The sequence below is a fragment of the Pezoporus wallicus genome, unplaced genomic scaffold (genome assembly GCF_028554395.1).
Source record: "Pezoporus wallicus isolate ANWC-B61680 ecotype Strahan unplaced genomic scaffold, APGP_CSIRO_Pwel_v1 contig_3181, whole genome shotgun sequence".
NCBI lineage: Eukaryota > Metazoa > Chordata > Aves > Psittaciformes > Psittacidae > Pezoporus > Pezoporus wallicus.
This window is the reverse complement of record NW_026641700.1, coordinates 1,763,022-1,778,306: the sequence shown is the minus strand read 5'-3', so window position 1 is coordinate 1,778,306 and position 15,285 is coordinate 1,763,022. Positions and strand designations below refer to the sequence as shown.

At 40.1% G+C, this 15,285-nt stretch overlaps 1 protein-coding gene across 1 annotated transcript in view; it reads left to right on the top strand.

Annotated features, from left to right (window-relative positions):
• Positions 1-6,282: 6,282 nt before the first annotated feature.
• Positions 6,283-15,285, top strand: part of CMC1 (C-X9-C motif containing 1) — a 41,121-nt gene continuing 32,118 nt past the window's right edge. The window contains exon 1 of the mRNA XM_057424902.1: positions 6,283-6,354. Within this exon, the coding sequence (XP_057280885.1) occupies positions 6,318-6,354 (37 nt within the window). The 5' untranslated portion in view covers positions 6,283-6,317. The remainder of the gene's footprint in view (positions 6,355-15,285) is intronic.

Below are 15,285 nucleotides of genomic sequence, written 5' to 3'. Positions count from 1 at the left end.
TTCTTAAGGAATCAACCAGCAGTTAAGAGGATTAGTGGCTCTAAGCAGGGATTTACTACACAAAAAAGACTAGGTACAAACAAAACTAGCACTTGACTACAAACAGGACTGACTAGAGTAGCATCTTGCAGTTATTAAAAGTATACTCTGTTTCTTTTCCTATACTCGTAATAACTCCTGATATCAAGGATGGAGCTGTAACACCTGTCTACGTTAAGGAATGTGTTAGAATGTACCTTAGAACTTCAGAGCTTGCCTCCACAGAGATGTTCCCTACTGTGCACGAAAAACCCAAACAAATTAAAGCTAGACCGGGGAGTGGTCAGGGAACGTTCAGACTAGTACTAATGGAAAGACAGCAGGAGGGCTGTAGTGCCAGCTCACACCCCTGGAATACAGCACTACACAGTGGTTACTGTGGCCTAGAAGCCACATTGAACAATTTCCTTTTCAACACCTACCATCAGGGACTTACCCAATGGCATTTAAAAAAATGGGAAAGGATAAAGCAAGAGAATGGCTCAGCAGCTTTTTTAAGAAAATCATGAATGGAAAGAAAATTTACGACTGCACACAGAGCAGCAGAGAGGGAAAACGAAAATCCAAAGCTTGATAATGACTGAAATAAGTTTCTAAATAAAACCTTCAGTGCAAGTGACAGTCACCCTGTAATTGTGAATGGATTCAGCCAAGAAAGCATTCTGACCATAGTGTGAAAAGTAATTGTTCTTGTGAGCAAGGTAAATCAAACGATGAAAGTTTATAGACTGTTTTGGTGGTAGACCTTCCCTTCCTTGTACATTACTGAACTACTACTATTTGAAAATCTTGACACTTGAAGTCATCTACATCTGGTATACAGTCTGTAACTTTGGGGTACATCTGAATACATTGAGATAAAAGAGGAATTTGTAAGGACATAAAAGCCAGTGAAAGATTGTGCTGCTGTGTGTGGACTTCAGAAAAAGAGGGGAACTGAAGTATTTCTCACTCTGCCAATCAGATCTAGTAGTGACTGGTAAACAATTACTATTTGATGCAATTTTTCTACTTGAGCAGATGGCCAGCTCCCCAGATGACGTCTTTCAATGATGTCTTGCTAGAAAGACAACAAACAAATTATGGTAGCCACCCTGATTGAATGTTTCCAACTCCCTTGACACATGAGTGGAAAGGCCAGGGTCACAATGGGAAAGGTTTCATTCCTGGTGAAGCATTAAGAGACAGACCACTGGCCACGTGTCACTTAGTGACTGACACACCAGCTGCAGTTCTTCCAGAGCAAGAAAGAGGCCGAGGCAACAACACTAGTGCTTCCACTGTTAAGATACTACAGACTTATGTTAGCTATGTGAGACTTGACAGGCTGCAGGTTCAGAGTTCTGCATGTTACTAATATCCACTTGTTAGAACAAGCAGAATTACAGATTAACAGAACAGCACAGAAATATTTCAACATGCCTATTGCTTCCTCTTCCTGCAAGAGCAGATTCTGCTGTGAAGACCTTGGATCCTCAAACCTTTAGAAAACAGATACATGGATGGGTTTGATTTTATATGGGGGAATAAGCATAAAATATTGCCACTTGCACAACAAAAAGACACTGCAAACTCCGCCATTTTTTCCCCTCTTCCGGAAGACATGTCTTCAGTCATGTGAAAGTCTCAGCTGGAAATTGCAAATAAGGCTGTGAACAACTTTACAGTGGCTTAAGCCAAAGTATGCCCCTTGAGAAGGAAATTTTTCTTTGATTCTAAATGTTAATTCTCATTTAAAGCGCCCCCACATCTCTCACCTGTGGGTGACTGACTGTATTTCAGTAGCTAAGCTTAGCAAAGAATCACAGCCTTTTACTGGAAGCAAGGTCAAAAATGTCAACAGCACACATGCTGGAGAGGTGCCATTTGAAAATATCCCTTTGAACTCATGTGACAAAGGCTATTGTTTGGAGCTAAAAAAAGACCACCCAAATCACACCTGTGTGCAGAGGGGTAGGCTCTCTTTATCTGGTAAGAACAAGGTGTGGAATGTCTACTGCTATCTATAGTTTCATTGTTAACACTGTCTTGGTTGAAGTGTGAAAGTATGTTCACACTTTTGCAAATGGGCAATTAACTAATCAAATGACAATATGAATTTTAAAAACACAGAAATGACTGCAATCCAACACCAGTTATGACTGCATTTTTAATTTCATAAAAAAATCATTATCTCAAGCATCCTTCAAGGGGAAGTTACTAGATCTTCCCCACTGTAATAATCAGTGCAGAAATTGTGTCTAGAGCACTAGAGTTCACTAGAACACCCAGTATTTTAAACTTACGGAGAACATTTCTTTCAATAGACAAGTTCCAAAAGACTGCGACAAGATGACATAAGCAGTACCGTATAACCAGAGACTGATACTATGTCACTGTCCCATTAAGGCCTTGTTAAGTAGCAATTGTGTGTATTAAGCACTACTGGTCTTACATCAGTGCCCCAGGAGATGTCCCAGTGAAATAAGTTTCTTGCGTAAGTATGCCAGTTAGATGAAGCACATGGTACTAACTTGTATCAAAGTGCTACCCAGAAAAACCCTACATGTTTCAGCATAACTTCACAGGGCTACAGAACTTGTGCAATATTCATAATAAAACCAATCTGACTAAACACAAATTACATATTCCAGATGTCATTCCAAACCTCCCTCCTGGGATAAGATGCAAGCTAGACCTCATGTTTAAGGAAGACCCACTTTGCACTTTTTTACTTCTTTTAATGAAACCATATCTTTAAGCTTCTACAGGACAAAGTTCACATAAGACGCCCTTCCACATTAATGAAGTAAGTAAATTTATCTTTTCTCTCTGCATAGATTGACTATATTAATAACATCTAGACTGCATATAAAAGCATGCAGAACTTGTATTTACAAAGCATTTAGCTTTTTTATCTATGCTACTAAAATTCTTGATGCACCTCAACACTTCACATCTCTGACACAGTAACCTCTTTTCTGGTTGTGAAAATTGTTCTGTTATATTTATTCAAACTGCTGTAAAAAAAATAGTTCTCTTGTGTCACTGAGTCAGCCACTGTACAACCTCCTGCGATCACTGCACTGACTCCCAAGTCAGATACAGGCTATTTGTCTTCATTTAAAGCCCTCTGTGGGCAGTTTCTGCCCTCCTGTCACATGCCATTCCTGCTCCACGTAATGACAGTTTCATTTACTCATCTGTCAATATAACACTTTCTCTGGTACTTTACAATTTCTAATAATTTCTAATAGCCTCAAATAGCATGAGAGTATTATCAGACCCTCATCTGCACTCGCCCTCACTCAAAAACTATTTCTGCCCCTTAAATCTCCGGAACAAAGTTGCTCTATCCATTTGTTCCTTTGTATTTTTTTATTTCCCCAAGATGTATCTTACTCCCTTGCAGGTCATCGCAGTCTTCATTCTTGCTTGCCAGACCTGCAAATAAGACCTGCAGAAAAATCCCATTTCTGTTTTCTCTGTTATCCTGTTTTCAGTTCTGTTACCGGAGAAGAAGCAGGAGACTACAACTTCAGTTGCTTACTTACAAAGTTGTTGGACTTTTCATTTTGTATTTATTGTCTCCATCAAAGGACAGAAATACTACTTCAAAGCTAAGTACTATCTAGGCTAGTATCAGGTCGCTGAAAATCATCAAATTAACACAGTAATACATAAAGCTGACATGTAAGTTCAAAGGGCTCCATCTTAAATAAATCTTCACAGTTCTGATTCTGCAGGGCATATATAAACACAAGTAGCCAAGAGCTTAAGAACAGCAAAAATTAATATTTCCTTTAAAAAAACCCATAATTTAACTTACTATTGTAAATGCCCATTACATTCTCCTTTTTGGTTCTCATGCTGAAACCTGCTTTTTGTGTCAAATGTTTTCTTGTATTTTCTCACTCAATAGATATAATAGCTCTTCATAGATTGGCTGGTATATATATGTGTATATATATATATTTTTTTTTTTTTAAACACTCTCCTACATCCATTGCAAAAGTAGCATAGTCCAAAACCCCCCTAATGAAATAAATACGAATAAACTGATATGTTGCATTTTCACAGCCCTGTTCAATTAAAATCCTCAAATCAGTGTATAAACATTAACTGAATTGCTATAGGTTAAAGTTACAGAAAACAGTGGTAATATCCACGTTTTAGTCTAAGGAATGAGATAAAATTTGTGGATTAAAAAAAATAAATAAAAGCATAAAGACACTTAATTGTTTATAACAGAAGTGCTCTAGATCAGTAAGGCCAAAAGCATTCGTGTGGAAGATTTTGCCGACATCACGCTCTACTAATTTCTGTGAACGTATCAGCACGAAGAAGTCAGTTCTTTGTGTGGCCTCCAGTTGAAAGAATCCATTTTCAAATAAAGAGACTGAATTTTCATACTGGGAAAATAATGTAAATCTGGGGGGAAACAGCGGACTTGAAACTTTAATGAAAATTCATTTTAAGAATAAATAACATGGTAATTGTGATCAAAATTCCTTATACTGATTTTTTTTCTAGTCTGCTTATTGTTATCTTTCAGAGGCTTACAAGACGTCTGGGGAAGACTCCTGGACTTGCCAGTTCCCTGAGAATGTAATGTTTAAAGCTTACCTTTCCCCTGAACAGGAAGTAATAATACATGATAACAGAGGAAATGCTATATTTAGAAGATTTTCCATATTTAGACTAATTTTCCATACAAACTCTCAGACTAAAATGTTCACAACAGGAAAAAAAAAGGTAGGCTCTTTGAAAATTCCATACTGCATTGGTTAAAATAAGTTCTGAGTTCTAGCTATGTCTCCTTGTTTTTAATTTATCTTAATTTCTGGGGAATCAGGTTCTCACGTTTTTAAATGTATGGTAATTTTTCATAGGTTTTATATTCCATGTTTTGTTTCTGGAATTGGGCAGCCCTGCCTCATGCCACTAGAAACTAAAGGAAGACCAGTCATATACTTAAATACACTACAGATTCAGAATTAGTCCTTTGCCATTAAACTATATGTCTCAATGCTTACTTACACAGGCAGACCAAAAGCACACACAGATGAATTAGCCATTTTTAACAGTATCAAACTTTCAGTCTCACTGTCCAAAACCATGTATCTTTCTACAGACCCCCTTATTTGTATAAGTTTTTCAACAGCAACTGCGCTGTTCTTCAAATTTTGCCTTAAAACTTGTATCTTTTTAACAACCAAGCAGCTAGTAGCCCTTATTCATACCCCTAAAAAGCATCTGTTTGATCTTTTGATTGCTATCATTTATTATGCAAAAAGGGGCCTACAAAAAATCTGGAGAGGAACTTTTACAAGGGCATTTAGTGACAGGACAAGGGGGAATGGCTTTAGATGACAGAGGGGGGATTTAGATGAGACATTAGGAAAAAATTCTTTCCTGTGAGGCTGGTGAGGCACTGGCACAGGGTGCCCAGAGAAGCTGTGGCTGCCCTATCCCTGACAGTGTTCAAGGTCAGGCTGCACGGGGTTTGGAGCAACCTCGTCTAGTGGAAGGTGCTCCTGCTCGTGGCAGGGGTTAGAACTGGATGAGCTTTAAGGTCCCTTCCAACACAAAATACTTGATACCTCTGATGCTGAGCTGCACAGAGAGAAAAAAATGTAAGCTGTAAGTAACTGAGGTTTAGAGTAATCTACCACAAGTTTCTGTAGTAGTATGTTTCCTGAGTTTCTGGTGGGACAAAAAATTTCCTAATTCCTCCATTACCTTAACACCTGTCACAGGAAGGTAGTCCTGCCTCTTTCCCAGCCACTACAATGGGAAGCTCTTTTTAAAGGGCACAAACTAACTAACTCATTGACAAAAATACCCACCAATGTCACTCTCACCTTCCTGTCCAAGGAGTTCCCTTGCGACTGGGAGGCTGGTGAGGTGCTGGCACAGTTTGCCCAGAGAAGCTGTGGCTGCCCCATGCCTAGCAGTATTCAAGGTCAAGCTGGACGGCGCTCAGAGCAACCTGCTCTAGTGGAAGGTGTACCTGCCCGCGGCGGGGGGTTAGAACTGGATGAGCTTTAAGGTTCCTTCAAACACAAACCATTCTATAACACGCCTGCCTGCATCCCTGTTGGACGCCTCGTTCCCTCGCTCCCTCGCCCCCTCGCCCCCTCGCCCCCTCGCCCCCTCGCCCCCTCAGTACCACCGGCTCACACGCCTTCCTTCCTCCCTGCCTGCCCAGAGAGGGGAAGAAGAGGTGGTGCTCGGTTGTGCCACGCCTGCGCGGTGGGGACCGGGACGATAGGGCCGTGCGCAGCCGTTGCCGTGGCATGGAGGCGCGGAGGGAGTCTAGCTCTGGTGCTGCAGGTAGGGGCGGCTGCCGCACGCGCTGCCGGTTCGCACGTGCAGCTGGGCAGGGCGGCGGCAGTCAACGGCGCGCCCCCTCTTTTCTTCCTCCGTCCTTTCCCCCTTTGTCCGCAGTCCGCCTTGCCAGGGCTCTGTGTGGGTAATCCCCGTCGCCTTCCGCTGTCCCCTTCACATTAACCAGCGAGGAGCGCCGGCTGGGCTGCCGCGCCGGGAAAGGGCCACTCCGAGGGGCTCGGCCCACTCTCCGAGCAGCGCATTCGCCTTCGCGGCCTCCTTCCCACTTTCCCCGCAGCCACGGCCGTGAGCTCCAGTGGCAAGACGCGGGTCGCGGCGCCCGGCCTTGCCTGAGCACCGGGGCGTTGAGGGGCCTGCGGAGCCCGGCCTGCTGAGGCCTCCTGCGCTGTGTAACAAGTAGAGAGGTAAATTACCAAGGTTATCGTAGAAGCAGAGAATACTGGGTTGGAAGAGACCTCAGGGATCTAGGCAAAGCATGACCTAGAGTAGGTGTCTCAGCACTCTGTCCAGCCGAGCCTTAAAAGTTGGGGAGTCCACCAGTTCCCTTGGGAGATTATTCCAATGGCTGATTGTTGTCGTTGTGAACAATTTTCCTCATGTGTCCAACTGGAATAGAATCATAGTTAGGGTTGGAAAAGACTTTAAGATCATCAAGTTCCAACCGCCCTGCCATGGGCAGGGGCACCTCACGCTAAACCATGTCACCCAAGGCCTCATCCAGCCTGGTCTTGAACACTGCCAGGGATGGAGCTTTCACAGCCTCCCTGGGCAACCTATTCCAGTGCCTCACCACCTTCCACAGGAGTAATCTGTCTTCTAGGTATAGCCTGACAAGCACAGAGTAGAGCGGAATAATGACTTGTTTATCTCTGCTGGTGATGTTCTTGTCCATGTAGCCCAGCGTCCTGTTGTCTTGTGTTGCAGCAGATGCACACTTCACTCATACTGAGTTTCTTGTTCAGCGGGACTCCCAGGTCCCTTTCCACAGAGCTACTCCCCAGCTGGGTAGACCCCAGTTTATGCTGTATTCTCAGGTTCTGTTTACCCAGGCGCAACACCTTGCACATGTTTTTGTTGAACTTCATGAGGTTCTTGTTAGCCCACTCTTAGAGTGTGGCTCTCCCTTCCGAAGTGCCCATTTCCTCACTCTGTTCAGTATCATTAGTTTAATATGTTGCAGCTTAATAGGTTATGAGGTCCTCCTAAGTTTGTGCTATCAAGCTCTTGTCCAGAGAGTTACAGCCATGTATCCCCATAGTGAATTTAAGCCTGTGCGCTTACACCCGTGTGATACCCATGAGCCCTGTTGCTGAGGCAGGTGCATTCAGCTGGGTACATTATAGTTAAAAGGCCAGTCCCCTAGCAGAATGAACCCAACAAGGTGCTGGTGTGTTCCAGCTAACACAGGGTGTTAAGACACTTGTAGCTAGGGATGAACTGCCGTGGTCCTGACTGTGCATCTTGGTACGTGTGGACTGTGACTGCTTTTTCAAAAGCCAAAGGATGCTGGCCAAGGCAGAGCTTTTAATTTGTAATGGTAACCTGTCCTGAGTCTGGCTCTGCAGGCCCTCCAAATAAACCATTTCTCGAGTAATCAGGTTCTGGTTTTGTTGATTGTATCACCTGAGCGTTGATTTGTTTAAATTAAGAAAAATGTCATAAAACTGACCACTGCATTTCAAGTGGTGGTTGTTCATCTATAGTGTAAATTTGCTTCCCAGTTGTCTTTTGGAAAAAGGCGTATTTGAATAGTGTATTATTACACTATTCAAACTATTTAGCCCAAAGAAGGGCTCCAAACACTGAAGTTCATCAGAGTTGCCTATTTATGTCTATAATTACATTATATGTCTCTCCTAATCCATGTTGTATGATAGCTGTGATAGAAGTACTGCCTGTGTAGTATTGTGGTTTAGGTTAGCTATGGTTTGGGTACATGATATGTGACACCAATAGTGAGGTTTATCCGCTGAGCAGTGGTATTGCTTACTGGCTCTACCTTGTTATCCAGTATCTTTTGTTTATACCCCCTTTGCTCCCCTTCCCCTCCATCAGTTGCTGGCCATTACAGCTCTGTTAAAAACCTCAGAATGTGACCTAAAACTGAAATGTCTAAGTGAGGTTGTAGAGAAATTGTAACAATATCTGCAAGAGGTGTGAGCTGCCCTGGTCATATCACCAAGGTGTTAACTCGGATACTCTGGGTGTGGTAGTTCGTCACATCATTATTGTTAACTGCTTCTTGGTTCACAAATATTCTCATGGCTTTGCCAGAGGGTAGGGTACAAATATCAAGGAGTCCTCTGAAGCTCAGAATTTAGGATCTGTGAAATGTGTCATGATTTCTATGGGAGGAGTTTTTTTGACAGCCATAGTTTGAAAGAGAACTGTGACTGTGTCACTAGGTGACTGTGTCCAGAAAATAAATTGGTAGATAAATCCCTTGACAGAATTTTATATTATACTGGTATGTGTTATCCTTCAGAAGAATGTGCTGCAGCTCAGCGCTAAAGTTTGTTTTTTGTATGCAACACTTCCAAAACTCTTGTAGGATGCTGTTTTCAGTAGTAAAAGTTACGGATTACTAGAAAACTCATTTTATTTTTATTGTGCACTTGGTTATAGCTGTCATTTTCAAATGGTGATGTTTGGATTCCTAATCAAAGATCCACAAATGTGTAAAGAAGTAGGGTTATTGACAGTAGCTTGAATACACAGTACTGGCTTTTGTACACATCCTGGGTGTTTTTGGGGGTCTTAAAAACAGAGGGGTTGAAGACCGATTTCATAATTTTCCTAAGCTACTTAACATGTATGTTTCTTAAGTCATGTTGAAACCTGGGCTCTTAGATACAGCAGTAGGATATCAGTGGAAGGAGAGAATTGGGCTTGCAGAATGGTTGTGACTTGTGGCAAAGTGACAAGGGCAGTAGGACAGAGGTAGAAGAATATACTAAAAGGAATGAAAATAAGGCTTCAAAAGATAGGAGGAAGTAGTGGGAGATAAAGCAATCTTGAATTTATGGGACAAAATTCTATAAATAAAAGGAAGAACAGTTTCAGCTTTTAGTTAAACTTTTAGGTAATACTTTTGACTTTTTTTAATTAAAATTTTATTTGTGATTTACATTGTGGTTTTTTATGCCTTATCACACAGGTCTGAAAATCAGTAAAGAGGAGGATGCAGTGCTGGAGACATGGATTAGTGTTACTAGGTGTGGTGGGAAATCAGAGGTGGATAACATCTCTCCTAATTGCTTGGGGGTTTCACTTGTTCTTAGATTTTCCTGCACCCCTTCTTAATTTTGGTATTTTGCTCTTTCCATTCAGATTTTACCTGTTACTCGTCTCTTATTTCTGATGCAAGTTACTGCACAGCTCTTGAGTTCACTGTAGAACTCTATTTATGCAGTCTCTTTGATTTATATACTCCAGGTAGATTGTGATTTTTGCAGGGCCTTTCTGTTTTTTACTCCAGATAGAAGTAAGAAGTGAATTCTTGGACAACTTCCATTGTGAGTTAGAAAGGCACAGGAGGAATAGGGATTGTACATTTGGGACTGAATTGAGACAAGAAGTGCTCAAAAGTTAGGGCCTTGCTTAGAAGTATGGAACCCTATGTACAGGAATCTGAGCTGTTAATGTATTTTTGCTGTCCCAGAAAAAAATCCCAAATGTCTATTTGGTTGCTGAAATATTGCTGCATGGTGTCTTTGTTTAAGTGACAGAAAGTTGTGTTGAGGGTTTTATATCAGTTACCAAGTCAAGCATTCAGAATCTTTAAAATGGCAAAATTAAGGCTGTCTGTGCTATTTTAGTGCTTGGCCAATCCACGGTGCTATTTGTTATTGACTTTGTGTTCTGTGAATTTTGCTGGAATCCTCATCTATAGCTGTAAGAAGGGATTTAAGGTGGGTTAGAGGTAGTGCGCATCCCTAACTTTTCCTAACTTGCAGGTTTGTCATACTTGAAGAACAGTTCAGGCTAGTTGTTAATGAACATGCATTATTATCAATAGTAAATACCAAGCCACAATCTGTAATTAATTTTCAGGCCCTGTAACTGGCTTTGCTGTGTGATCAAGAGTGTAAAAAAGTCTCCTTGTGTCAAAAATCTTCACAAGCAACTTCAGGTTGGCTTTACCTATTACTCACTAGTTCTATGAGCATTGCAATCCTCATGTAATTACAAATAAGTGTGCTGCTTTTGGTGTGCTTTTCCTTTTCTTTCTAGATATTACAGACTGGCTGTAGCATAGCCATTGTTCATTTTGGGCAAACAGGCTTGTCAGTATTCTTGTAATCCAGTACTGCCGTACTGCAAGAACATGAGCCCTAAAGCAAAATGTAAGATAACAGATTCAGTCAGTGAAAAAGGTGAAAATTGACTTTGAGGTGACGATAGAATGGTGAGAAGTTAAAGCTTTGGAAATTTTCTCTGGTGTTGTCATCCCTGTACTCCATCTTAATTTAAAATGATGTCAGTATTAGACAGATCTCAAAATCTGTAACTTTTTAAATCAAAATTTATTAATATACATTTAAAGAAGAAAAAAAAGTTTGTTCTGTAGAGAAGCTGCACTGATCAGCCTCTTTTGCTTTTAAATCAGGGTTCAGGATATCATGAATATTGTTTCACTTGAATTATAACACTTCTGTCACTTTATGGTGTCCTTCAGTACCTTAAAACCTTAGACTATAGTACATATGCAAACACTTGCGTGCAAGTGAATTTAACGAACTTCTTAGCATTTCACATATGCATAAAGGTGTTTGGTCCTGGTCCACCAGGCCAGTTCACACTGGATCTTTCTGACTGGTGAAATCCTTTAGCAGGATCCTGTATGTTTTTTGTAGGACCGAGGTTACAAAGCAGTATGCTGAAACTATTTGTTACTTTGGCCCCATGAATCTCTTGGCAACAAGGGCACAAGAGCCCCCTTGCAGGCTACAGGATTGGGTACTAAAATTATTTATTACAATACATAAAATTAATGTTGTAGGAAAGCCCCCCAGATTTTAGAAACAAGTGGTTTTTTCCTCCAAAGATTTTAATGGGTCTGTCTAAATTATTTTGTTCCAGTATGTGACTTAGTGTACTCAAGTAGAAGTTTTAAGTAATTGCCAGTATATTCAGTGACACACTTTTTCGATAATTGTTTTTACACTACACGTATATGCAGATGATTTCACATGACTTAGCGTAAGGTTGGTAACTTTTATTTAATATAAAGTGGCTAAACTGGGCAGAATAAAGGAGATAAAAATTTTGAGTTGTATGCGTTATCTTCCTGGAGGAATAGTAAATTATAATTATCTTTGCCTATCCAAAACACTATTCCAGGTACACTAAAATAAATCTGAAATGGGTTTTGAAAAACTTTAGCTTCTAGAGCCAATAGTGTGATTGATGAAAGAAATGTTTGCCAATAAGCATGAAATTAACACTGTGCTGCTGCTTCTGTTGCTAATGAAAGTGTACTTTTTCAGTGTAGCTTTACAGTTGGCTCACAGGCAAGTGTTTTAAACAAAAACTTTGGGATGAAACAATAGTATTTACAGCATAGAAACATTTTTTTTATCAAGTGATATCAGAAATAACTGAATCCCTCAAATTAATGTACTTACATAGCTTACCTATGAACTTGTTATTCATTCTCCAGCCCAGCTTAACTTCAAGTGTTGTTTGTATCAGAGGTCAGCATGAGACAATGGCTGGTGAACTCAAGTTTAGTGGACTCATCACAGATGAAGGCAAGACCTTCCTTCCCTTCCAGGGAAACAGCTGTCTTACACTTCTTTAGGGTGGGGATTTAATTTAAATGTGGTATGAGTTAAAGAATGGGAATTCTGGATGTATCGTCTTGTTTCTCTTCCCTTTCACTGTAATAACTCTTACTATTTCTGCTGCTGAAGTTTTCATTAATATTTTCTCAAGTTCTATTTTTTAGCTTAAAAAGCCAAAGCATCTTAGGCATCTCTCCACTGATGGTTGTTTATGTTTGTCCTGGGGTAACGGTTGGACTTGCTGATCTTTTCCAACCTAGTTGAGTCTATGATGGCAGCTGATGAAAATGTGCAGGGAAAAAAATAGCAAGGTGCACTAAAAAAAAAAAAAAGTTCCAAAATAATGAAAGTTATTAAAAAAAAGTTTACATTTTGAAGAGTATTAATTTTTAAATTTGTATTCTTCAAATGAATGAACTTTCTACAGCACTTTTGCTAGATATCTAAAAGTTTAGATGACTGGGACTTCAAGAGAAACATAGTTGCTAGTGAAAATGTTAAAACTTGCTAAAACTTTCTCTGTTTTTCATCTGTGCTATGATTCTTACTGAAATAGCTATAGTATTTAAAGTACACATTAGAGTTTTAAATGTGCATAATAAACTGAACCAAGAAAATCCAGGTTGGATAACAAGAAATGCATGTTTCAAAAACTGTTGCTGGACTTGACTTGCTTCTTTGATGCAGAAGGTTTGAGGCTTCTGTAAATTTCTGGGTAGACAATTTTTCAACTTTTTCCCAACTTTTCTGCGTAATCTGTGTCCTGCTACCTGAAGTCATTAGAGAGATGGAAGTGATAAATTGCTTACGTCCTGCTGTAAACTACCAGCAGAAGTGACAAAAGAGTAAGTCAGTTACCAACTGTGTTGAATGAAGAGGAGAGGTGGTAAGACCTCTAGGACACTCTTCTAGGAAAGCTTTTGTTTTAGTAACCCCCTTTTGTAGTAGTCTTCTAATTAATATGACAGGCCACTACAGTCCCTTTCATTATTAGAACTGTAAAGGAGCTTTGTGTTGCATTCTCCTCTTGTCTTCTTAAAAGGTCTGCTGCCTACAGCACAGGTAGCACCCTGGTCTCAAGGCCTTCCTCAATCCTGCAGTCAGAGTCTAGGAAGCCAGGAGCATATTCATCATCTGCTTTCCCAGCTTCTATATGGAGTGAAATTGATGTATATTGTGGGCTGTTCTGGCTGTGTTCTGCTGTAGTTGCTGTGACACTCGCGTTCCTATTGGTATATTTATTTCCTGATTTTTTTTTTTTTTGTAATTTTAACAGAAATCATGAAAACCATTAAACTAGATTGCTCTGGTCCTTGGATTTCCATGGCAATAAACAGCTTTTGCAGTTCAGGGTTTTGATCAGTCACAAAAAACTATTACTATTGTAGTCTTGTGCCCTACATATTGTATACAACCAAAGAACTGCTACAAGCATTGAGATTTGCCAAACCCCACAGGTTTTATTTGTAGGGGAAAAAAAAAATGAGGGGGTCTTAAATGCATTCTTAGTGTTTTGCTGAGTAGGGATATCTCCCAGTTTTGTAATCTCTCTCTCCTTCCTTGAATTCTTTACACTGGGCTGAAGATGAATGGGAAACAATTTCTCTTTCACAGAGGTGTTCCCTTTTCTGTAGTCTTCTCCCCTTCTGTCTTTTTTTTTCTAGCAACTGCAAGCTTATAAGCTAGATACCCATCCTTTATCCTGTCCTCTGTTCCTTGTCCCCACAGGGACCAGCAGCATTCTGTAATGTGCTGATCTCTAAGGAAATAGTAGTTTCACCATACATATTCCTTGGCTGTGGCCTCATTTACGTTTTCAAGGAGCTGCTGACTTAGATGCTGTAACACCTGCAAGCTTGCATTTGGTTTTAATTCTGGCTTAACTTCTGAATGTATTTTTACAAAATACTTCGTTTTTACTGTTAATTGTATTTAGTCTGCTTTTTGTAACCTTTACTCAATTAGCTTGTGTTCATCCATCTGTCCCTAGTAATGTTGGTGGTATTAGGAAATTTCAATAGAACGTAAGGTAAAGGTAGTATCTTGGAGTATTAAGTTAGTCTAACAAACATGCCAGAGTTTTGGCTGGCAGGGTGAGAAGGAAAAGCTGCTGTTGACATTTGTCTGGCTCTCTGGAAGCTGAGAGGTAACGTGTTCTTGTTGGTTCACTTTGCGGTCAGAGGCTGTGATCATCTAAAACAGCCTACGCAGAAGACCAGGCAGAGTGCATGGAGGATGTCAGCAGCAAGGCGAACTGTTGGAAAACATTGTTTCTTGCATGTTGCGGGATAATTTTATTGATGATTTGAAGATACAGTAGTAGTAGGTCTATTGTAATGCAGATTCTTCTGTAGGGACTAGTCTGCAGCAAATCTGGTACTCGAATAAGAATTAGTGCAGAATAGTGAACTTTCAAAGGAAGAAAAGAAGTATTTATTCTGGAAACTGTAATATAGTTGAAAAAAGGCAAAAAGAATTGGTTTCACATCATGGCTGTCTCATGTTTTTTGATGAGGTCTTGCTTCTGAGGTGTTGTTTCTTTGAAAGTTCTTACCATATATGTTAATCTATAACTGATTAGGTTGGACTGACGATGATGTTGCAAGTGCTTATACATGGATATAAAAAAATGCAGCTAGTCTGCACATAAACTAAGTGGCATCTGGTACTGTTTATATTTGCACCTTATTTTTCTTTAATATTTTGTATAAATGCTAGGGATACCAACTTCAGTCAAGTGTTTTACTATCCTTGAAGGAAAATCACTGTAAGTGTAGTGTAATATATAGTTTGGAATAAAGGAAGAATATTAAAATACTCAAGATGTTAGAATTGAAACTCATGAGTAAATACAGTGCTGCCCAAGCTGAACATCTGTATTTGAGCTATTTCGAGAGACTGTTCCACCCAGACACCTAAAACTATGTCCTAGACACTAAAAGATTTGAATTGCGAGTGCTTTTTATGGCTTAAAAACTGATACTAACAAACTTTCTTTTAAAAACTGTAGTGGTCTTTATTCCTGTTTCCTTTATATCATTGAATAATGACCTTTGGACTACTGTTGTAGCTCTCTTCTGATTCTTCATACTGGACACTGCCTGTGTCTGGGTGTGCCCTCTCCTTCCTG